General features: G+C 41.3%; 1 protein-coding gene across 1 annotated transcript in view; it reads left to right on the top strand.

Annotated features, from left to right (window-relative positions):
• Positions 1-24,639, top strand: part of DSCAM (DS cell adhesion molecule) — a gene marked incomplete at its 5' end in the record, with an annotated part of 440,423 nt that overhangs the window by 270,551 nt on the left and 145,233 nt on the right. Inside the window, 5 exons of the mRNA XM_081088248.1 lie at positions 2,191-2,469; positions 6,223-6,498; positions 11,889-12,185; positions 12,900-13,175; positions 21,970-22,248. Coding sequence (XP_080944374.1) covers positions 2,191-2,469; positions 6,223-6,498; positions 11,889-12,185; positions 12,900-13,175; positions 21,970-22,248 — 1,407 coding nt within the window. The remainder of the gene's footprint in view (positions 1-2,190; positions 2,470-6,222; positions 6,499-11,888; positions 12,186-12,899; positions 13,176-21,969; positions 22,249-24,639) is intronic.

Raw genomic sequence — 24,639 nt, 5'->3', positions numbered from 1 at the left:
CCCAACTAATCTTTGTAAAAAGTCATTTGAATTATACAGCACTATCTTGAACATATTTGAGAAATTTCTATCAATAACTAGTTTTCGACAGAATTAAAATGTTTAAAGTGCAGTCTTGGGCATTGTTTTTTATGGCTAGCATTGGAAGTGAGAACCTTTTGTTTGCTGAGATTGTAGGCTTGTCCCACAAAAAGTTTTTATTAGCTATACCACCAAAGGAGGGTGACAGTTTGCTTGTATCACCTTCTCCTACCCTAATCCTACCTCCTATTTTAATAAAAATGACAGATTTTGTAACTACTTAATTAATAAGAAGCTAACTTGTTCTTCAAAATAACACTTTTTTTAAAAACATGTTTTTTTTATTGATTTTGAGAGAGAGAGAAGAAAGAGAGGGATAGAGAAATAGAAACATTGATGAGAGTCATCGATTGGCTGCCTGCTGCACACACCCTACTGGGGATCAAGCCTGTAAGCCTGAGCTTGTGCCCTGACCAGGAATTGAACCCGTGACCTCTTGGTTCATGGGTCGATGCTCGACCACTGAACCACACTGGCCAGTCAAAACAACACTTTTTGAAGTTGTCTGTAATTTCCTCCAGGAAGTGGAATGAAGCCCTATGGTCCAGGCTGACAAAGGCCCCATGTCTGACATTGTGGCTCTTTATATTTGTAATCCCTCTGAAGGCCACAGTCTAACATGTGCGTGAACGTAATTATTTAATACAGAATCCTTCACTTAAGGAAGGATAGAACTTCAGAAGAGTCCTGGAGACGCCATCACAGATTCCTGTGGAGGTGATCTAGGTCCCCTCATCATACCCCATGAGAACATTCACACTGTTCTCCTGAGGGACTAGAGCAGTGACAGAGCTGCAGGTTTGTCATTTCTACCTCTGTGATTACCAGGGAAAGTTCCGGAAATTTACAGCTGAATGCTTTTGTTCTGTTTTCATCCATGCTCGCTGTCTGCCCCCGGTGGCTGACTTCAGAATCTCAGCATTTTAAAGATCTTTATGGTTCTGCCTGGGTAAGAGAGAGGATCCAGGCCTTTGCTTTGGGTTTACTGCAGGTGGACCAAGACAGCCGTGGCGAAGAAAAGGCAGTGTCAGGACTCCACATCACTTTTGTAATGTCCTTGTGGAATCCAGTGTAGCCCTCCTGCTGTTCTGAACAGGAAGAATTAGGAGAGAGGGCAAGTCAAGGTCACTGAGTTTTATTTCTAACATCCAACCAGCCAGCAATCTCTGTTTTCACACTCTTGGTGTAATCCCTGAGACCATTAGTTCCTCAAAGCAAGCTTGGACACTCAACTTCCCCTGATCTTGAGAACATGGCATTCTTTTCCTTATTTGGCTCAAGAATGTAATGTGGGCCAAACATCATTGGGTAGAACAGCTAATCATGCACTGTTTGTAAATTTTTAATAACAGGGCAATATTATAATTAATAATATGGAAACTCCTTTTTTGTTTTAACTATTCAGATTTTGCCAACCCTTGATTGTCTTCTTCCTTTATCTCACCTCAGACATCATCTTCTCAGAGGGATTGTCCACTCTGAAAGCCTCCTCACTCCCCACCCCGAACACATTCACCTACCCTCACTCCATCATCCCATTTCGTCCCTTCTTTGCACTTATACGGGCTAAATTATCTTTATGTCTTTGTTTACTAAGATGTTTCCTGCTGCCTCACACACACTGGCCCAACTAAAATGTCAGCTCTGTGAGGGCATCCTTGCCTGTCTTTGTCACCTTGCCTGTGTCTTTAATGCCTAACACTGGGCTGGTTCCCGACGTGGGGTTCAAACAATATTTGTGAAATAAATAAATGCATCACCTCCAGATTTAATAGTTCTGTGTAAAACTCCTTTTGTGACATAAAGTTTACTAACGTTAAACAACTATTTATGTTACTGTCACTCTCTTGAAAGGGAAAGTCGGACATTCACTGGTTATAAGAAGACCCAATTCTTGGCCTGTGGGGCCGCTCCTGTTGAAGCATGCTGACTCCAAAGTTCTTTGTGTTTAGTACCTTTTCTGCCTCAAACTTTTACAAATTCTGAGCAGAAGAAATGTATATCATTGGTATGACGTATAGAATTTCAACTATGCAGGGGGTTCTGTGATGCTAATGCTCACTTCAGCTCCTCCTTCACTATGTCTAAGAGTTTTTCTTCCTTCTGCAGACCCCGCGAACTCAGCTCCATCCATACTGGATGGGTTTGATCACCGCAAAGCCATGTCAGGGCAGCATGTGGAGCTGCCTTGCAAAGCGCTTGGGCACCCTGAGCCAGATTACCGCTGGCTGAAAGACAACATGCCCCTGGAACTTTCTGGAAGGTTCCAGAAGACCGTGACGGGGCTACTCATTGAGAATACTCGTCCCTCAGACTCAGGCAGCTATGTGTGTGAAGTATCCAACAGATATGGAACTGCTAAGGTGATAGGCCGCCTGTACGTGAAACGTAAGTTGGACGGTAACTTGTGATGGTGAAGTTGGCTGGTGGGGCTCTTGTGACAAGCTGACCGCCGGGCTTTCTCTGTAGCATCCCATCGATCTTCACAGCGGTCCTGCTGAGACCATTACTGGCCCCACTTTGCAGATGAGGATATTGATGCTCAAATTGTCCAAGGGTTACACACACAGCTGGAGAGTTTGGAGCTTAGGATGAATTCATGTCTGTCTGATCCCCACTCCCCAAATTCCAAGATTTCCATCAGGCCCCAGGTTACATCTCCAAGATAACGTTGCCCAGTTGTTGAATGAAGATCAGCTAGTCTCAGTGAAAATCAGTGGGACCGGGGCAGGATTGGGCTGTCACACACGCAGATCAAAGTGCTTGTCCTTGGCCTGTTTCAGATGCTTCTTTAAATTTCTAAGTGGGGCTGTAATCAGCAGAAATACCAGGCTGTAAACTGTTCAAATAGTGGACTTGGACACATTATTATAGATCATTTAGTCCAAGGATGTTTTTAACCTCCAGTTGATTGATGGGGACTGTGTTGAGGACCGTGTGGAGAGGGGTGCTGAAGGCAGACTGGGAGGAAAGGGGGTGTGATCACAGGGGGAAGCACTCCAATCTAGGTAAACACCTTCAGTTTTACTCCTGTGGAAACCAAGTCAAAATGAGATACCCAAGATGCCATGGAGCTGCAGGACTTCAGTCAACACAGTTGCCAATAGATAGCATTACATATGTCTAATTCGATGGACTGACCTGAACAAACCAAATCACTAGAGTCTGACACTGAAAGGGAGGCACTGTCTTGCCTTGGCTTTCCCCCAGCCCCATGCCTAGTTATGGAAGCGCCTCTTCCGTGTCACCCTGCGTGTAGACGGCTTTAGCCCAATCCCAGCCCAAGACAATACATTTAAAGTAAACATCCCAGTGACTGTCTGGAACCAGCAGCCTAGGTGAGTCCTGCAAATGTCACTCAAACTTGCTTAGGCTGGGAGTAGAAAGAAATGGAAGTTATATACTAGTAACTACGCAGTTATATTTCTGTTGCTGAAGAAACTTGTGCGTGAAATAATGAAGCATTGAACATCTAGTAAGAATTATTCCCACTGGCTCAAAGTCTTCTCTGTGTTCAGACATGTTGCATGGCTTTCTGTTTTCTGTTGAATAAAGCTTATATCTTAGGAGATTATCTAAAGCGTCGATCGACAGCCTTCCGGACCTCACGGACCACCGGTTGGTGGCCGCTGATCTGAAGCATCTCAAATGAACCTGCCATATTTCCCACAGTGTTTTCCCCCAAAAAATCTACACCTGCTACGTCTTCTTCCTCTCCCCTGTTCAAACCCATTCCTTTCCCATGGCAAGTCATGTTGCTCCCTCCGCATCGAAGATGGGTTTCAAATACTTGAATGTCTAAGACTCCCCATCTTTCTAAGTTCAATGCATTTGTCCTTTCCCAAAGATGTTCCCTGCCCGCCCCTCAATCTTCTGTTCAACTCCGAGTATTGTATTGCTTTCTCTGGAAAGGCATTGATCACTGTGTACATTTTAAAAATTATAAAGTCTTCATTGGGAGTGTATGTTTTCATCATTGTACTCTTCAGCCACACTTGGACAGGTTCTCAAATGCCTCTTGAATGTTCCCATCCTCCCTTCTGACTTCTCCTTTGTTTTTCTCTCCTCTTAACAAAAAGCATGGCCTATAGAACTGTTTCTGTAAATTCTTTTTCTCTTGCTTCCAAATCAGGGCCCCTCTCTATTCGATCTCTTCTCTTACCCTCATGGTCCAGTTCCTCCCTGAGGAATTGGAAATAGCCCTGAGTGTAAAGGTTTAGCCTCTGCTTCCTTTTTGAGGGTCAGTGGAGCGTGTCCCCCAATCCCATAGCAGATGTTTAGCTGGCACTCCCACAGATCACTATCCCGAACCAAACTTGCCACCATCTCTACCTTGTAAAGGGGTCCCCTTGTTTTTCCAGATGTCTTCCCCCTTAAGTCACCTTCCACTGTGAACTTTAAGCCCTTGATCCTCTTTAAGGCTTTTCTTTCTCTGGCCAAGTCCTGCCAAGTCCTAGACACTGTCTCTCAGCATTTCTCAGTTGTGTTCTCCACTTCTCCACCTCTGCCCTAGCTCAGAGCCAGCCCTCGCTGTGCCTCAGCCGCGCGTTTGCGATGCCTCTTTTCTGACCAGTTTTCTACTCTCGTGTGTCCATCACAATAGAATGAATCATTTCTCCTAAAAAATGTGTCTGACTGTAGCACCCACTTGCTGAAAATTCTAGGAAGCTTTCTTAAGTTCCCTCTGGTTTAATTCCCAAATCTGGAGGCTCTTTGCAATCTTGTCCCGGATGCCCTTGTCATTTTTCTCCCACGATTCCCCTTCAGAGACCTTGGGCTGCATTCAGACTCTCAGAGACCCTTCCCAAGGCCCCGCTGAGCTCCTGCCCTAATTCAGGCGAGTCCCAGTCTCCGCAATGCCTCTGCCTCAGCTCTATCCATGCTGCTATCTGAGGACCTTCTCTTGACCCTCCGCCACATATTATACGTCTCTAATACACTATTTTGGTTACTATATTCATTCTTGTATTTGTCTAATCCACCTAGAAGCCTAAACTTCTTGGAACCAAAGACTTCACAGCATGGAGAAAATAGAGCAGTAGGAATAACTGGGGTAAAAAAAAAACTGTGTGTGTTTTTTCTGTCATTTGCTTGTTGAGTGGATTTGGTTAATTAACTTTTTTTGGATTGCCATTTCCTCTTCTGCAAAGTGGTGATTAAAAAAACTTGTAGGATAGTGGGGAGCCTGACTTAAATATCATACAAAAGATGTTTGCTACCTTTGTGGCACATGCGAATTGTACTGCGTTATTCATCTTTGCCTCACCTGTGACTTTAATTCCATCCTTGGTATACACATGTTCAATAAATGCTTGCTAGCTTGAATTGGGTTTGTTGAATGAAAATGTAGGGACATCGAGATTGAGATTTCCAACCCTGTCCAAGCCAGTTAGCCTCATTTTAAACAGACAAACAAACAGAAACCTGTTTCATGGTCACAAATGCTGTCAGCCTGTCTCCTTATAGCTGGCATTGGCCCTGGTTAGGCCACATAAGGGATGTGAGTGAGTATATATGTGTGTGACAGTGGCCCAGAGCAAACCCATCCTGCCTCCTTGAGACAAGGCCAATAGGATTTAAATATTCAAATATTTCTGTCCTTCCTGGGAACCAGCGCATCACATTTCTTATTGTCAGTGGGCTAATACTCATACATATTCAATGAAAAAGCAATTTGACCAACATTAGTCTATTTGCTACCTAGAGAGAGAAGTAAAAAAAAAATAAGAAAAAATAATAAAGAGGTGAGGGCATGAGTGGGGGGGAGGATGGGGAGGGGGTAATGGGGGAATAAGGACACATATGTACGATCTTAATTAATAAAGAAATTTTTAAAAGTGTTATTAACTATAATAATAATAATACTAATAATAATAATAATAGAGAACAGCAGCGCAGAGGCTGTTGCAGCCACAATGCTGTACCCTGACACAAAGGTCAGTGGGGGGCGGGGGAGGGGGGAAGGAACATATGTAACACTTCAACAATAAAGAATTTTTTAAAAATCAGAAACAAAAAAGAATAGAGGGAGTGTGCTTGCCATGACACGCCTGCGTTGCCAAGAGTCCCGCATGCTGTTGAAATGCTATGTGCATGTGTGATATTTTCACCTCCTTCCTTCTCTCTGACCCCATTCTTCAGAGCCACTGAAGGCCACCATCAGCCCCAGGAAGGTGAAGAGCAGCGTGGGCAGCCAGGTGGCCTTGTCCTGCAGCGTGACCGCAAGTGAGGACCAGGAGCTCTCCTGGTACCGCAACGGTGAAATCCTCAACCCTGGGAAAAATGTGAGGATCACAGGGATCAACCACGAAAACCTTATCATGGATCACATGGTCAAAAGTGACGGGGGCGCGTACCAGTGCTTTGTGCGCGAGGACAAGCTGTCCGCTCAAGACTTTGTGCAGGTGGTCCTTGAAGGTCAGTGGGCTCGGTACGGGTTCGGCTGCAAAGAGCCCGGCCCCAGAGCACTCCCAAGGAAGGACCCGGGGTGGCCCAGTGCTGCTAGCTCCCAGTTTGCGCCTTCCTTTACCTCTCTGACCTGTATTCCCATCTGTACCTTTCTATCTCTCCGACCAGCTGATAACCCTACCTGATTTTGCAAGATAAATCCAGCAAGTGAAAGGATAGGTTCTGAGGAAGTAAAGTCGTGCATGGTAGAAGGCACATAAGGAATGGAATTTAACATGAAGTCAGTGAACATGAACGCTGCCCACAGGTTAAAAGTTGTCTCTGAAACTTTGAAACTTACGGTTTACTTGACACTTCAGCATCCTCTAGGGCAGTGGTTCTCAACCTTCTGGCCCTTTAAATAGAGTTCCTCATGTTGTGACCCAACCATAAAATTATTTTCGTTGCTACTTCATAACTGTAATGTTGCTACTGTTATGAATTATCATGTAAATATCTGATATGCAGGATGGTCTTAGGCGACCCCTGTGAAAGGGTCGTTTGACCGCTAAAGGGGTCGGGACCCACAGGTTGAGAACCGCTGCTCTAGGGAGGGGGAACCTTTTCCTGCCAGGGGCCATTTGGATATTTAGAACATCATTGGAGAGCCATACAAAATGGTCAGCTTATAAATTAGCCTGCTACATTTGGTCAAATGTTTAATTAACTCACCCCTAATGCCTTGGCAGGGCTAGACCAAATGATTTTACGGGCCTTATACGGCCCGCGGGCCAGATGTTCCCCACCCCTGCTAGACCAGGGTTTCCCAGGAACGCTCTTTTTGGAAGGCTGTAGGATTTTAGCCACACCTCTGGCCTCTACCCACCAGATGCCAGTAGCACCTTTCTACCAACTGTGACAGCCAAAGATGTCAGGTGTCCCCTTGGGGTGCAGAGTAGCCCCATTGAGAAGCACAACTTTAGTGGCAAAATGCAGGGCACTGTTTCAGTCTTGTGCTTGATGGAGAGCAAAATGGCATCGGGTTTGTAGGGCTGTCCCTGGTGGGGTCCAAATATCCACAGATCTAGGTGAATGGAATGTCAGGAATTTCCTGGTGGTATGATAACAGGTTTTAGGTATGTTTCATTGTTGTTGTTTTATTTAACTGCCTACTGCCTCCTTGCATCTTCAAGCTTATCTATCTGCCAGGAAAGGAGCTATTAAAGGAATGTTCAAGGAGACGTGTGTTTATCACCAGATAACTGAGCTAGCTTTTATCTGTATTTGTGTGTGTCTTGTTGGAAACTGGGCCTTTATATATCATTTAAAACGTATCTGTTTTCAATTAATAAAATAGCTACATGACTTTCATGTATCCTAAAGGGAGAAAAACATTTATGTATGGAAAAAAAAGTTTAAATATGTCTTGGGGCTAACAGAGTATTTCTATAATTTCTTTTTTAACCTTAGTCAGTTTGTAGGAAGAAACAGGCTTAGAATGACATTCTTATTTTGATGTAAGCGTTTACTTGAGGACAAGGAGATTTTTAAAGCAGAGATGAAACGAGCTGAAGGCACGCTACTCAGGTGAAATGCCTGACACTGTGTTCCACAGGGTAATTAAGTGCAGAAAGTAATCAGTGAGCACAGAGCTGGATGCTTAATGATGCTGCACTGTGGTTCTTACACAGTCACTATTTTTAGATTCTTTGTAGAAAAGGCAGCGGTTACCTTTCGAGGCCCAGTTACCGTGGCAACCCTCCGCGAGCCTAAGAAAACCCAAAGAGCATATTGATAATCCATAATGATGTCGAAAGGGTTCAGGTTATCACAGAGTGACAGCCAGAAAGATTTCAAAGGCACTCAGGTCTCACTGGGAAATTAATGTCGGCTTTCATCTCCAAAAAGCCTGTCACTCGGATAAAAAGGGAGAGAGCAGCACACGGAGCATCCTCACGGGTGTATGTGCCGCATGTCAGCTCCCATTCAGGGCCAGAAGTGTCATGTTATTTTTCTCTCTTCTAAGAGATGGCCGTGCTAATGTAGAGAAGGAGAGAGAGAGAGGGAACCACAAGTGCATATCCAGTGTCTGCCTTAAACCGGTGTCTAACTAGTATCCTCAGACATAAGCTCCTGTTATTATCAATGAAATAGCTGTGGACTCACATAAATGTAAAATCTCGCAATACCCTGAACTAAGAATGGCCATGGATGCCATGCAGACTTAGAGAGTATTTTCTATGAGGCCAAAGAAACTGGCATGGAAATCTAACATAACTGGAATCTAATATTTATACGGCCAAGATCAAACCAGACTGACTGGAAAAATGAAATAACAAAAAGAAAAAGAGAAAGAATGAGAACAGGTCTTATTTCTGGAGATGATAACATAGCATGTATCAGACTAACTAACCTGTAAGAAGATAGAAATTATGAACTTTGGGACAAGCAAAACTATATGCAGACACTAAAGATATATCTAAAGGTAGGTGGAAAGGATGTGGCCCTCAAAAGAAGTGAAAAGATTAAGTGATATCTACATTGACACCCCATTTCCTCTGAAGACATTCACCAGTCTTGTGGGATTGAGGTATAGAAGGACAGAGGTCTGGGCTGTTGAATCACCTGCAAATTGAGGGAGGCGAGTGGAGAGTCCAAGAAGGAGGAAATAACAGTAGTGAGTCTTAAAATATATAAATAAACTTCCTTGAAAAACTTGCTTGACACCTGAACTGCAAAAATTTGAAGGAGAACCCAAGTATACCATAAAAATAACTAGATGTCCAAAGCGAACAAATGAACAAAAAATAGGATTCTGGGCCAGAGGTCAAAAGACAAAATAGGGAATAGAAACAGACCCTGAGAAGATCCAGGTACAGTGGGGCCTTGACTTACGAGTTTACAGTTTAATTCGTTCTGAGACCAAGCTCGTTAAGGAGCTCGTTAACTCAAATTACTCTATCAGCTCAATGCAAAAAATCAGCCGAGAGACAGCTGGTATCTCAAAAACCTCGTTAGTCGGGACACTAGTAAGTCAAGGCCCCACTGTATTAGAATTTTCAAACCAGGACTCTAAAGCTATTTAAAATGTGTTCAATAACTTAAAGGAAAATTTGAGCATAATGAATGGACATATGGGTAGACTAGCAGAGAAATGGAAACTATGAAATGAAACAAAAAAGGAATGAAAAAATTCACTGTTGGCTTTAATGGAAAAATTGCAGAAGCAAGAAGAAAGGATGAGTGAAATTGAAGATAGAGTAAAATTAATTATCTAATCTGAGGCACATAGGAAAAGAGGACTCCAAATGAAATTTGCAGAGCCTCAGTGACATGTGAGACATATATAATTATAGGCACAGAAAAATAGGAGTCATAGAATGAGGAAGAAAATATTTGAAGAAATAATGGCCATCATTTCCAGAAATCTGGTATAAAAAAATACCATTACAGATCTAACAAACTTAGCAAACCCCAAGAACAAATACAAAGAATACCACATGCAGGTACATCAGAGTAAAGCAGATGAAAATCAAAGAGAAATAAAACATTTTATAGTCCCTGCAAAGACATTTTCAGCTAAATACATCCCAGAAAACTGTTGAACTGGAAGGTCAAATAAGATAATGTCCGCGCTCCCAAGAGCTGGCTGTGTAGGGAGAATAACAAACAGAATGACGTCTAACTTCTCTGTCAATTAAACGCAGAGCATGTTGGGGCGGTGTCTGCACTGTTCCCAGGCCCTTCATTTTAATATCCAGAAGTTCTTGTTTTCACCTTGCACAGTTAAAGTAAGACGTTTGCAATCCAAGGACACTGAAATAGGCTATGTAGGAATACATCTGGGAAAGGCCCAGATCCTCAAAGGCCTTCTCCAGCCGCCCAAGACATGAATTGGAATGGAGTTGAGATTCAGGAATCGGCAAATGAAAAGATGGTAGATGGCTACAGGGAAGCCCCTGGTACAGCTCCCCCAGTGAGCACCCTGAACCCTCCACAGCTGGCCCAGCTGGCCACAGAAGTAGGCTGCAAGGTTTGGGTGATGGGTACCTCTTTCTTCCAGAGGTTTTGAAAATGTTAACAGTTCTTTTTCTGTGACGGAATTTAAAACTATCTTCAGTTTTGTTTCCCACATTTGTTTTGCTTCTATTTTTTAATAATTCATATATATATAGGGTGTCCCAAAATTCACGCAAGATTTGCAACTGGATTGAATTGCAAATCTTGCGTGAATTTTGGGACACCCTATATAAATAAAACTTTTAAAATAAAAATTAAAAAATAATGTTCGTTAATGATCATCTTCCATTATAGGTAAACCCTTAAAATGAACACAATTTTTAAAAATTTCCTCCAGCAAGGTTTATTACTAGACTCAGAAATCCTGTTTCGTGTGGTCACAATTATGTCAAAGTGCCCTGTTTCTGCCTAGAAAAATAGTGTCACCATGTTGATTTATGTGCCTGAGGCTGGCAGGCCTCCTGGTAACTTTTGACTTATACATTTCTCTTTAATATGCATGTCTCTCTCTTTTTCTATGGAGAGCCATATAAAATAATAACAGGCATGTGTGATTACTACCATATAATAATATAATATGTGGTAATTAGTCCTTATATGTAATAGAAAAATAATGGAATATGAAAATTGGGTCTTTGTTGAAAATATGGGATATTCCCTTGGAAACTTCCCTAGGGTTAAGCTCCTAGTTTGTGGGGGACAGTCTTGGGTTGTGCCTGTTCTTCTAGCATAACTGTCCATAGTACCCATTATATTCTCAAAGGTGTCCCAGGCTGGATGATAAGTGATATGGCCACCTCACTTGAGATACTTACAGAGATATTTAATAGATGCCAGAAGGGTCCGACTTTATTTAGTTTCTACCCATTAACAGGCCTTCATGGAAATTTACGTGCACTTATTATTTGTCATTAAAACTATAAAAGATTATTTTGTATGAGAAAATGAAGATGAGATCATCCGTCTCTCTCTCTCTTTCTTTTATTCCTCTAACTCCTGTTGAGCTATCCCCAATTAACTGGGCAGAAGTGGGAAGCTGCAGTGAGGGTTTGGGGTATAGAATTCCTCTATGCTATGGCTTTGGGTGGACACATCCAGTTTTGAATTGTAGACTTCTAGGGAGCTGACATTGTTTAACATGAATACCTGGGTTGTATCATCATTCTTCTTACGAAAGTTAGGAAATATATAAGTGACTTATTAAAGCTTGCTAATGCTGTGCTGACCTGTTTTGGAAGTGAAGTCTAGTTCTGATTGGAATCTAGTTTTATCAATAAAACCAGAGTTTTTTGTAGTGTTAATAACCACTACCTCTGCTTCCCATTCATGAAATAGTCGTACTTGGAAGTGGCTTCATTATCGGTATGTGCCACTTGCTTCCATGATTTGTCTTCCTGCAGATGGAACTCCCAAAATTATTTCTGCCTTCAGCGAGAAAGTGGTGAGTCCAGCGGAACCCGTCTCCCTCATGTGCAACGTGAAGGGCACGCCGCTGCCCACGATCACGTGGACCCTCGACGATGACCCAATTCTCAAGGGGGGCAGTCACCGCATCAGCCAGATGATCACGTCGGAGGGGAACGTGGTCAGCTACCTGAACATCTCCAGCTCTCAGGTCCGAGACGGGGGAGTCTACCGCTGCACCGCCAACAACTCGGCCGGCGTCGTCCTGTACCAGGCGCGAATAAACGTAAGAGGTGCTTGTCAAATCAGCTCCTCAAAAAACACACATAAAGTCATGGTAGTGGAGAAGAAGGTCTGTGCATGCGCCACGCTGGGTCCTGGAATGCCGAAACGGAGTAGCTGGCCCCTCCCGTCTGTTACTCCTTCCCTCCCGCTCAGGAATGGCCCTGGCCCAGATCATGTTGGAAATCGCATTTTGGTTTCTTTAGTCACTTGTTCTCCTGTTTTACTCTTCGACGTGTTCACATGACTGTCCTTTCCTGGTTTATGCTCTGCATGCTCTCCTTTCTCCTCTCTGCTGTTCTATGACACTCATGGTGAACCTTCACGGACATGGGGTTAACTTACACTCATGGTGCACCGTGGCCTAACCGCCATCTTCATCATCTGTAGAGAGAGTTAAGCCACCGAGTCGCAGAAGGAGCATGCTTCTTCAGTGCAGACTAGTTCTTATTGGTTAAGTTGCCTTCTGTCATATCATTCAAAATGCTTTAATCGAAGTAGTTGATAGTTAAAGCCTTTCACACGCATTCAGTTCATTTGGAAGTCACGAAACTAAAAGGAAATGAAACCATCTTAGAGAAAATGACAAATGCAGAAAAATGAATTGAAAAAGATGTCCTTACATGAAAATAACCTACATTTTTAACTCAAGGAAAAGTGTACCCGTATCCTCACGTAAGATGTACCCTTCAATTATTTTCAAGAGTTTCTTTGTGTCTCTCTAGGGCCTGCAAGTATTCGACCAATGAAAAACATCACCGCAATCGCGGGTCGGGACACATACATTCACTGCCGTGTGATTGGCTATCCGTATTACTCCATCAAGTGGTATAAGAACTCCGATCTGCTCCCTTTTAACCATCGCCAAGTGGCGTTTGAGAACAATGGGACTCTGAAACTCTCGGATGTGCAGAAGGAAATTGATGAGGGAGAGTACACGTGCAACGTGCTGGTGCAACCACAACTCTCCACCAGCCAGAGTGTCCACGTGACAGTCAAAGGTAAGGCTGGTCTCCTCTCTGTCCCCACTCAGCTCACCATCACTTAGCACAGCCATTTCAACAATTAGGAGTGGGTTCTAATAATCTGCATATTTAGCATAAGACATTATATTCCTCAGTTATAAAGACTGAGGGACAATAGATTGCATTAGATGTCCTGTGTGGTATTTTAAAAATTTTTAAATTTTTATTTATTGATGAGAGAGAGAGAGAGAGAGAGAGAGAGAGAGTTTTGTTATTCCTCTTAATTATGCATTCATTGATTGTTCTTATTTGTGCCCTGACGGGAGATCAAACCTACATCAGGACAATGCTCTGACCAACTGAGCTACTCAGCCAGGTTTTGTTTTCTTGACTATCACTTCTTCAGAAGGTCTGTGGTTCATATAGCTTTCCTTTCATTTGAATTTCTAGCTTGGTGTTCCAGACATGTGTTCTTAATAGTACCCTAGAAAAAAACAAAACACATTATTGCCCTGATTATCTAGTTGTCTGACCGATAATTTTAAAACATTTTTCTTTTCCTAAAAACTCCTAAAAGTGTGTTATTTTAGACTCCAGCTGCAACAAAATTCTTCTCTTTTTTTTTGCTTGAAACTTTGAATTTTATTATGTGCTACAAACACAACCAGTTATAATCATCATAAGAGCAACAAACTCATTTTTTTCTTTTTTACAGAAAAATGCCTGCCAATTCTACAAGCCTGAATAACTATAGTTTTTAGGTAGCCATTCTTTAAAGAACAGATGGAATTCCATCAAATAAAAAGTTGCTAGTTGAGCTTGTAACTCAAACAAGTGCACGAGTACTTGGATTCCCACTCAGGAGGCAGCAGACATGCTTTATGCATTATTTTCATTTTGTTAACACAGAACAGAGACATTGTAAAATGACACGGGTCAAGATTTATTAAATTATTATTTTTTGTTTGTTTCGTCAAGTGTCCTTAAATAAAACTAGTTTAAAAACATAGCTGGGAGTGTGCAGTAGTAAACAGTACATGACGACTCACATATTTTGGTGTCACTGCTGTGGTTTGTACTAAGGCCCTAGCAGTCTTACCCCCATGACTTTTGCACAACTGTGCCAATGTCAACACAGTGAGAAAGGCAAATAATGTGTCTTAGTATTACAATGAAAATGGTTGTCTTCTTGAAAACCCCCCAAAGGGGTCTCAGTAATCCCCCGGGGGTAAAAACTACATTTATATCTTTGAAAATATGTATTCCAGTGATAAATATTTAGTTTATTTCTAATACTTAGCCATTCTGAATAATGCATCAAACAAACTATTTTTATACATTAGCCTTTATCTGCTTTTAAGATTAGTTCTTTCAGAAAAATTGCCAGAAGTATGGCCATTGGATAGACATAAATATTTTAATTTTAGTATTTTAGAGGACATAAACTCAAGCAAAGGCCATTTGAATAATTAACTTATATTCTTCAAATTTTCCAGGCTAGCATAAATTGATGCATTAATCTTGATCCCTTTGATTTTAAGTGACAGAAACCAACTCAGACTAGCTTGTGCCCCATAGGAGAATTTATTGGCTCTTATGATCAATACGTCTATGATTTTAGAAAACAATTTAATCAAATGGTGTGTTGTTGTTTTTCAGGAGTTTTTTTCTTTTAGGCATATAATATGCAGTATATACATTTTCAGCTCCTTTGCAAGAACTGCAAAATAAAGAATTATATCATTTAGTACAGTCTTTCCTTATAGTTATCTGGTGAGAAATGGCTGGTGAGGGGGACAGTTTTGGGACTTGAGATTTGCAGTATTTAACAAGGTGGTCAGGGAAGACTTCTTTGAGAAGGTGAGATTTAAGAAAGGATGTAAAGGAGTTCAAGATAGCCAAACAGATATCTGGGGAAAGGACATTCTAGACAGAGGGAACAGATAGGACAAAACAGTCAGAAATGTGCCTGGGAAGCTTGAGGAATAGCGGGGAGGCTGCTGAGGCTGGACCCGAGTGAACGAAGGGGGCGGTGGGCGGGGGCGGGGGGGTGGGAAGGGAGGGAGAATTAACAGGAGATGAGGTTAGAATGAGCAGGGTCATTTGCCGTGCAACTAGGACCCCAGGCTTGGGTTATAAGGACTAGAGCTTTTCCTCTCAGTGAGATGGGGAGATTTATCAGATGATTTTAAATAGAAGCCATGTGGACTGACCTAGGTCCTGTGCTGAGAATTACACTGGCAGGCAAGAAGGGACAAGCAGGCTGGCCTGTGAGAAAGTTAATCCAGGTAAACAGTAAGGAGGCTGAGAAGTAGAAGTGGCGAGTAGAAGGCAGATGATGGACATATTTTTAAGATCTATTCAATCAGATTTCCTAATGGATTGGATGTGGGCATGAGAGAAAAAATGATGTAAGGATAACCCCCAGATTTTGGCCTGAGCAGTAGAAGAACAGCACTGCCACCAACAGAGCTGGCAAGAGATGCAGTGAAGGAGTTTAAAGGAAGAAAGTAGAAGTCCAGCTGTTGATGTGTCGAAGTTGAAATGTACATTAGACAAACAAGCGACCCATTAAGTAGGAACCTGACTATATGAGGAAGTGAAATTTCTGGAGTCTGGGCTGTAGATCTGGGACATCAGGAATAGATAATGTGTAAAGTTACAGATCATGTGTGAGGCCACAGGTTGAGGTGTGGTCACCAGGGGACTTTGTAAACTTCACTCCAGACTTTAACTTCATATAAACACACTTATAACTTTCTTAGATTCACATTAAAACCGATTCACCAAATATCTGAAGAGGATGTCTGACAAAAATTCAAGCAAGGGCAACTTGAAATTTAAATCTGTCTCTTTAAATTTTGTAAATGAGACAAATCTATATATTGGCCATGGCCTTCCTGATTGCAAAGTACGGGAAGCTGAATCAAACTAGCTTCACAGCAGTTACAAGAGTGTGTTGAGGAGATATGAACGGAGCTTCAAGGGCGTATTCAGCCAATCTATGGGAAGGGCTGAAATAGTGTAGGCCTCAGGGGAGACCTGGTCCAGACCCTGAATTACCATCGGAACCTTCTCTGTGTCTTTGATGTTTCCCTCAGCACCTGGGCTTAGTTCATTCAGAGCAGCTTCTCCACATATGACAGGCAAATTTTAGGGCGGGACTCTGGTTGGCTCTCTGCAGACCACCAGCCCTTCCTGGACCAATCACGGTGGCCAAAGCTATGAGGTTCCTGGATAAGCTGCCTGCCTCCACCACGCCTTTACAACAGGGACAATCTTGAGTTACAAGAGAAGGAGGAAAATGAAAACAATAGATGTTAAGAGAGTGAATTAATATATGAACAGGCCTGATAGTGACTTCAAGAATGTGTGTGTTCCCATATTAAAATGTGCTCAGGTAAGAAAGGCCCTGAGCAGGTCAGTACCTCAGAAAATATACTGTATCCAATGGTGATGCATTCTCCTTCAAAGAAACCAACCCCAGAGATAAGAGCCATATTAGGCAATAGAAGTCCAGCAAAGACTGCTGATAGGCAGGGTTGGGGGTGGGGATCGGGGGGGACCAGATGGCAGGAGGATGTCAGGTGTGGCAATCAGATCAGACAGACAAAGAGAGCAGAACGCCCTCCAGATGCCAGACTGTAGTGAAACCAAAGATCTCCATGAACTTATAACCAAGTCAACAAAGCAAGAGCCGCCCCTGCCGTCTCTAAGAATAGCCTCCAGGTGACACCTTGCATCACTCCACGGCTCCATCTCACGGGAATGTCACACACGAACAAAAATTTGATTAGAAAAGATTTAACAGTGGGTTTGCCAAGAAGTGGAAACACAGAAATTGCTAAAAAAGTATGTGTTCATTTGGTGTTCATTAGATGTAAGTTAGTTTTTTGTGAACATCTGGGCAGAAGAGAGAGGGCATTTACAGTCAAACCTCAGTTCTCGAATGTCGCCCATCTCGAACAATTCACCTCTCAGCCCGACAACCCTTTCGTGCCGATACCTGTATGATCAGTTGTGTGTCTCTTGGGCAACAGAAAAGGAGAGAATGCACAAGTGTGGGTCAGTTTACCTCAACCTCCCAGGAAAGTGTGCTGTGAATATTTTCATGGTTTTTGCTGCTTACTATTAGGAAATTTTCATTTTTTACTGTACATTTTATTTTATTAGATTTTCATTTATATTTCATGTCCTTTTTGTTATAGATTGAAAAATATATTAGACATGTGCTGCATATAAGGAAGGTTAAAACAGGGAATCATTTGGAGATCTGGAACAGAATAATTCCATTTATATTTCTTCTAATGGGAAATAATGATTCGGTTTTCGAACAGCCTTCCGGAACAAATTAAGTTCGAGAATCGAGGTTCCACTGTAATTCTTTTTGTTAATCATTGCTAAGATGTTTTCTTCTGTTTAAGGAGCATTTAAAAAATATTTTTAATTGAATTTAGAGAAAGAAAGGGAAATGGATAGAGAAAAACAGAGATGAGAGAGAAATATCGATTGATCAGCTGCCTCTTGCATGTCCCTTACTGGGAATCAAACCCACAACACGGGAATCAAACTGTGACCTCCTGTTTCATGGGCTGATGGTCAACCACTGAGCCACACCAGCTGGGCAAGGAGCATTTTCTAAACTAAATATAATTGTCAGGTAGCAATACTACAAGATATCCTACCTTACTTTTACTTAATTTCATCTTTTCTGTGCAGACTAATGAAACTGTACATATTGAACGAGGAAATTGTAGGCTAGGCATATAGGGTTTAGCCTGTTTAAGCCATATTGGACTTCCCAGATAAAACATAAAAAATAATAAATTCTGGATTTTTGTAAGCCAACTTAGGGCATCCTTTTATTTTTATTTTGTCATATTCACGTGTATTGAACCCTACCAAAGATATTGAGAGTAATTTGATTTAAGATACCACTTGCATTTCTTGCTTAGGATAATCTCTCATTTTCAATATATAGTAACAATCACATACCATTAAAAATGTTAGTCTTTACTCAGATGTCATTAAGAAGGCCATAACCAAATTGACTTCTGCACACTGAAATTTCAAATGAAACATATAAATTAAATCACACACCAGTGGTCACAATTTTTAAAAATTAGTAATCAAAGCTTTTTGTATATTTTTATTGTTGATAGAATTGCAAAATCAAAACTTTAAAAAAAATGAATAATCATTAATGTTTTCAATTATAAGGGGGAAGAGAAGGGATCAACTGAATTATAGGAAATGACTGAGTTTTTTTTTACTTTCCCTGTGGATCAGAGTTGAAAAACAGTCTTTTTTTATTATTGATTGATTTCAGAGAGACAGGGGCGGGGGAGAGAAGCATCAATTTGTTGTCCCAATGGATTCACTGATTGATTTTTAAATATATATATATACTTTCAGAGAGGAAAGGAGAGAAGAGATAGAAATATCAATGATAAGAGAGAATCATTGATTGGCTACCTCCTGTACGCCCCCTACTGGGGATTGAGCCTGGGCATGTGCCCTTGACTGGAATCGAACCTGGGACCTTTCAGTCCGAAGGCCAATATCCACTGAGCCAAACCAGCTAGGCCGGTCTTTCTTTTTTTATTCATATATATACAGTTCTGTTACCTTCCTGTTAGACTGCATAGTGGTTTTTGGAAGAGCAAATATGATGCCTCCTTGGTTGACATCCTTTGGAAGTGGGCCGATTTGTTTGCATCAATATTGCTGCAAATGTGAGTCCAAACAAATTTTACATTTTTTTTATATTTCAGGGGCTTGACTTAAACACCAAATAGAGGTGTGTGTGAGAGAGAGAGAGAGATTTAGATGACATTTGGAAACAATAGTATATTCCAGTCATGTCTTTTTTGGTCATAGTCATGGCCCTTTGTTGTTGTTTTTTTTTCGTATCATGACTTGGAAATTTGAAGAAACTTAAAGGTTGATATAATGTGTTAATTATTGATAATGCCTGAAACTTAAGTAGTTAGGAAATAATTGACTAACCAGAAGTGTAGTTTTGCTGTGTTCAAACATGTAGAGAGAAATGAAAATTAAAAACCCTTCTTTCACTTCAACTTGACAAGCAGTGTTGCATTTAACACATTTCAAAGCGTTTTCTTCCTCATTTTAGGTGCCACACTGAGCTGGAACAGTGACTAATTGAGTGTTCTAATTGCTAGGGACCAACGCTGCCAGGAAAGTTAATTGGCTGCTAGACAAAAATGTCACCTTCTATTTATATTTACATTAAACTTTATCGTTTACAAAACACTTTCGTATGTGTGACCTTAATTAATACTCATGGTGACTCTGGAATGTAGATAAAACATAATTAGAGAAACAGAATAAGAAAGAGCAGGAGACCTACTCAGAGTGGCTCAGTAACGTACTTAAGATTCAAATACACATCTTGGGATTTTAGTGCAGCTCTGCTGGGTGGTTTAGAAAAGTAACTCACATTGCAGTGGGAAGCCAGGGTGGGAGTGAGGAAAAATTGAGGCAAAGAACTCAGAAAGAATGCTTTTTGAAGATAAAGAAAGAGGATTATTTTAAGTAAGGGTGTAAGATAGAGCCGAGAGAGAGAGAGAGAGAGAGAGAGAGAGAGAGAGAGAGAGAGAGAGATTAGTTAAATTAGAGAGCTAAAAAGGAAGGAGTGCATTTGGTAAGCAAGGTTTGGTAAAAACCCAGAGGAGTCCAGGAATTCTGATCTGGATTATGGAGAGGCTGAGAGAGGGAACCTGAAATACCAGTGGCTTGGGAAAGTCTTACGAAGGATGTGGTTTTGTATAAAGTATCTATGGGCCACCATTGTGGACTCAGACCATGAGAACTTTGAACTTGCGATTCGAGGGCTGAAATTGGTGGAGCACAGCTCGAATTTCAATGCACAGTACAGAGCTAGAAGCCTGTGCAGGTCCCGGGCTTATCCAGTTGGCATGTGGGCACCTTCGATGGGTGTGGAATTGAGACTGAACTTTGAGACCGGCCCTGGGATTTGAATTAGCAGGTACAATTTTGGGGGAACTTTATGAAGCACGGAAGATGTTAATAAAAGAAAACTCCTTAAAGGACGGGGAGAGGGGGCTTGATGGACAGCATGAGAAAAGGAGTTGGGAAGGTTAAAACACCCACACCTGTGACTCAGAAGACTTGGGCTCGAGGCAGACCCTTTGAGCATTCAGGACCAAGAGCTGTCAGCCCGGGAATTGTGTGGTGCCCATGGGTTAAGTTGCTACTAGGAAAAGGAGACAAAATGTGGAATTGAGAAAGGGTACATGACGATCAAGCAGTTAAGTCTCAGTATCCATGTGATTGATTTGTTTTCCCAGTGAATTATGGGTCGTGGGCCAAAAAAAGTAAAGAAGAGGAAAGATAGGATGGTACTACTTGAGCAGCTTCTGTGTACCCCCTGGGCTCTCTGCTGACATTATATAAAGCCCTCCCCAAAACATGCTCATGAATTGTGTTTCGTTATAACCAGTTTACACATGAAGAAATAGAATCATAGTTAAAGAAACTGGATCAAAAAGCCACTGCTAATTACCCAAGACTGACCAACACCCAAACCATGTTTCTTTTCATTTGTTCTCCCTCCTATTAGAAAGAATATATGATTAATAATTGAGGCTCAAAACACAGAAAGGTATTAGCATTACTTAGCATTCTTATTAAGGATGTATAAAGAATAAGTGTTATACATTACTAAGAGCATGAACATTTAATTGATTAAAGAACAAAAAGAGTCTAAATTAACATTTGGCAGCATTCAGTGGCTCTGCACTGTCTTGGAGTAAGAAACTCCCATCATTATAGAGAATGAGATTAGCAAACCTGGAGGTAAGTGACATGTATCAGATATGTACATACTTCATGTAGGAAGGTTATATCAGAACCTGTTGCAGGTCACATTCGAAATGTCTGCTCCTGGAACACTACAAGCTCTCACTATCAGCAAGACCCAGAGAATTTTCCATAGAAGGTGATGGAATGAACCAGGTAGTGAAAGCAATGTGTCTCAAAGAGGCGATTTGGCGTGACCAAAATCATATAAGAGTTTTTAAAATTACTTGTTTTAATTTTTGCCTCTAATTTTTATATCTTGTGTAAAATATGAGATTTGGGACTTTCAAAACTTTTTAAAGCATTTATATTGCAGGCTTGTGATTCATGACTGAAGCTAGGGAGATGACGTTTGTAGTGAGGAGAGAAGTGATATGATTAAAAACTAGGTCTCTAGGTTTAACCTGCATTTTTAAATGTGCTTCCTGATCTAGTGTTGGGAGCAAAGCAACAAGTTACAAACCTGATTTGGAGATTGTTCTGGGAAAATGACTTCTCTCTACTAAATTCTTCCTTTCATCATGAAAATGTTTAACTATTTTGGTGGGGTTTTTATGTACATATGTTTTAAAATAGTTTGGCTATATCTTTTTTTCCATTGAACATATTAACTATAATGTATGATTCAGAGTCTTAATTAAATACTATAATTTTGTTTTGATTGCACAGAAGCTGACTATTAAGGGCCCCAGCAGAAAACCTTCCCCAACTGCTGGGCGTGTCTCAATTCTTAGTCTCTCGCTCCCTTTGGCTTGCCAGCCCGGCTTCTGACTGAGCCCTCATCAGTATCCTGAATTCTCAGCATCTGGTTTAGATGAAGAGATGAGATAATAAGTAGGAGTGTTGCAATAGTTGAAAACATGATGCGCAATGTCATGCAAAAGGTTTACAGGAAAAGAGCATGTCGAATATTTATACAGCTCATTAGCATATTTTAAGTAATATTTTAAGTAATATTCTATTACTTTTCCTCCCTTTCTTTCAGTCCCACCTTTTATCCAACCCTTTGAGTTTCCGAGATTCTCCATTGGGCAGCGGGTCTTCATCCCGTGCGTTGTGGGCTCAGGGGACCTACCCATCACCATCACCTGGCAGAAGGACGGCCGGCCAATCCCAGCGAGCCTTGGGGTGACCATTGACAACATCGACTTCACAAGCTCCTTAAGGATTTCCAACCTCTCCCTCATGCATAACGGGAATTACACCTGCATAGCCCGGAACGAGGCAGCGGCCGTGGAGCACCAGAGTCAGCTAATAGTGAGAGGTGAGTGGGACACGTGGGAGGTATGGCGGTTAAGCAGCCAAAATTATGGTATTTGTTTGAAATATTATGAATATTTAACTAGAATTCATAGAACTTGCTGTCGTCTGTCTCATTAAAAAAATACACAAGTACAAAACCAACTATGAACTCTCCTAAACTCCAAGACAAGGTTTTATCTACCTAAAATATGAAGTTTCAGGATATCACCAGCAAAGGAATATGTCTAGATTTTTTTCTAAATGCAAACAGGTCATTGGTGGTTTTAACCAGGTCAGTAGCATGGCCTGATTGATCTTTCTAATTATCACGCTAGTAGCTGAGCAATGAATGGACTGGCCCAGAATACAAGGATAATAAATACGAGACTATTTCTGAGGTTCAGGCAAGATAAAAGCACCTTGAGTGAAGGTGGTAATGGCAGTTGAATTTGCAATATATATTGGAGGTGAAGCAAACAAAGCGTGTTTATTAAGTGAATGCTGCAAAGGAGAGAAAGAGGAATGCATCACAAAGCACGTATTTTACCTAGTAAGGTAAACGGAATTGTCTTCCACATAGGCAGAGAAGATGTGAGGAGTAACCACTGTGACAGGGAAACAAGGATGGGGGAGAAATAGAGGGTCTAGACCAGTGATCGGCAAACTCATTAGTCAACAGAGCCAAATATCAATAGTACAACGATTGAAATTTCTTTTGAGAGCCAAATTTTTTTAACTTAAACTATATAGGTAGGTACATTGTTATTAACTTAATTGGGGTACTCCTAAGGCTTAGGAAGAGCCACACTCAAGGAGCCAAAGAGCCGCATGTGGCTTGTGAGCCGCAGTTTGCCGACCACGGGTCTAGACCCAAGGCATTCCAATAAGAGGAGGATTCAGTAAAGGAGACAAGAAGAAAGAACAACCAGTGAAATAGGAGGAAATCCAGGGGACTGTGGGCTCTTGGAAACAAAATAGGAAGTGTATCAAGAAAGCTAGGTAATACAATATATCAAAGCCTACTAGGAGAAAAGAAAGAGGAAAAAATAATACTTGGTCATTGAGTTTAGGAAGATGAATATCACTTGTGGCCCTGAGGAGTGGCATGGCTGCAGTAAATGCCTGATTAGTAGGGCTTAAGAAAGGGGGATAGATGAATGTATGGGAACTCAAGAAAAAGCAACTATTTTCATATTTATAGGTATGTTGCTATGACAGGCAGCAGGATGTGGAGAAGTTAGAGATGGACATGGGACAAGGGAAGCTTACATGCTGATTGGAATGAGTCAATAGAGAGGAAAAATATGTGGCAAGATAAAGAGGCAATAATTATAGTATCAAAGTTTTTGAATTAATAATTTGGGATCGGAGTCTTTGCATCAGTAGAATTTGTTCAAACTGGTATAGTAGTAACCATAGTGGGGGGGGGGGTAAAGGGGGGGACACGTGAACCCCAGGAGGTAGAAGCAACAGAAATGGTTGGAAATTTCAGGGAGGTAGATTTGGCGTCAACTAACTTGAAACACTAATTTAAAAATTTATTGAATGGGGCCACCAGAGAGTAATAGGTAATGTATTGATTCTCCTACTGAAAACAACTACAAAACTGGACAAAAAATTATAAAAGTAACCATTTTCAGGGAGTGGGACAGCAGCACAGAGCTGTGATCCTGAGAGAAGGGAAGTATATGAGTTGAACTCCCAATTCACCCCAGATTTCTTCCTGGAGCACTTTCCAAACCCTGACAGGAAATAATGGCGATCTTTCTGGGTGGAGCTAGGGATTTAGAACTACTGAGGCTCTAGATTTTGCTGGGCAGAGTACTGGAGAGTAAGGAACTGTCCAAAAATCAATTACTAAAAGTTTGTATCCTGCTTCCTTTGAGTCTTTAGCTGATTACTACACTTCATAAGCATCTGGTGAGACTCCATGAAATCTAGCAGAGAACAAAAACCAAGAGTATGTGAGATGAATAAAGATTCCAAAGGTTACACAATGCTAAAACATGTTGGAATGCTGACTGACCAGAATACAGAATGCATGAGGAATTCAGTTGAAATTTCAGAGGCCACATCCTAAGAGTAGGGCTAATCTAGTCCTGGAATAAGGGCTTCTCTAGAGAAGCCATAAAAAGGCCAAAAGAAAGCCTTGCCAGGATAAAACTTCTCCACCATTAAATTAACTTTCTGCAGAAATGACACTCAACACTCTTAAAAACAAAACAATAAAATCCAGACTCTCAATAGCATAGCATATCCACCGTGTCTTACACACATTTACTAGATATGTGAAGAAACAGAAAAATTTGAGCCATAAGTAAAAGAAAGGAAATTAAAAGAAATTGACTAATGGACACACAGATGTTGGAATTAGCAGGCAAGGCTTTAAGGAAGCTATATATTCAAGAATTCA

The sequence above is a fragment of the Myotis nattereri genome (genome assembly GCF_964212035.1).
Source record: "Myotis nattereri genome assembly, chromosome: 3".
Taxonomy (NCBI): Eukaryota; Metazoa; Chordata; class Mammalia; order Chiroptera; family Vespertilionidae; genus Myotis; species Myotis nattereri.
Note: the sequence above shows the minus strand (reverse complement) of the source record. Positions and strands in the feature narration are given on the sequence as shown.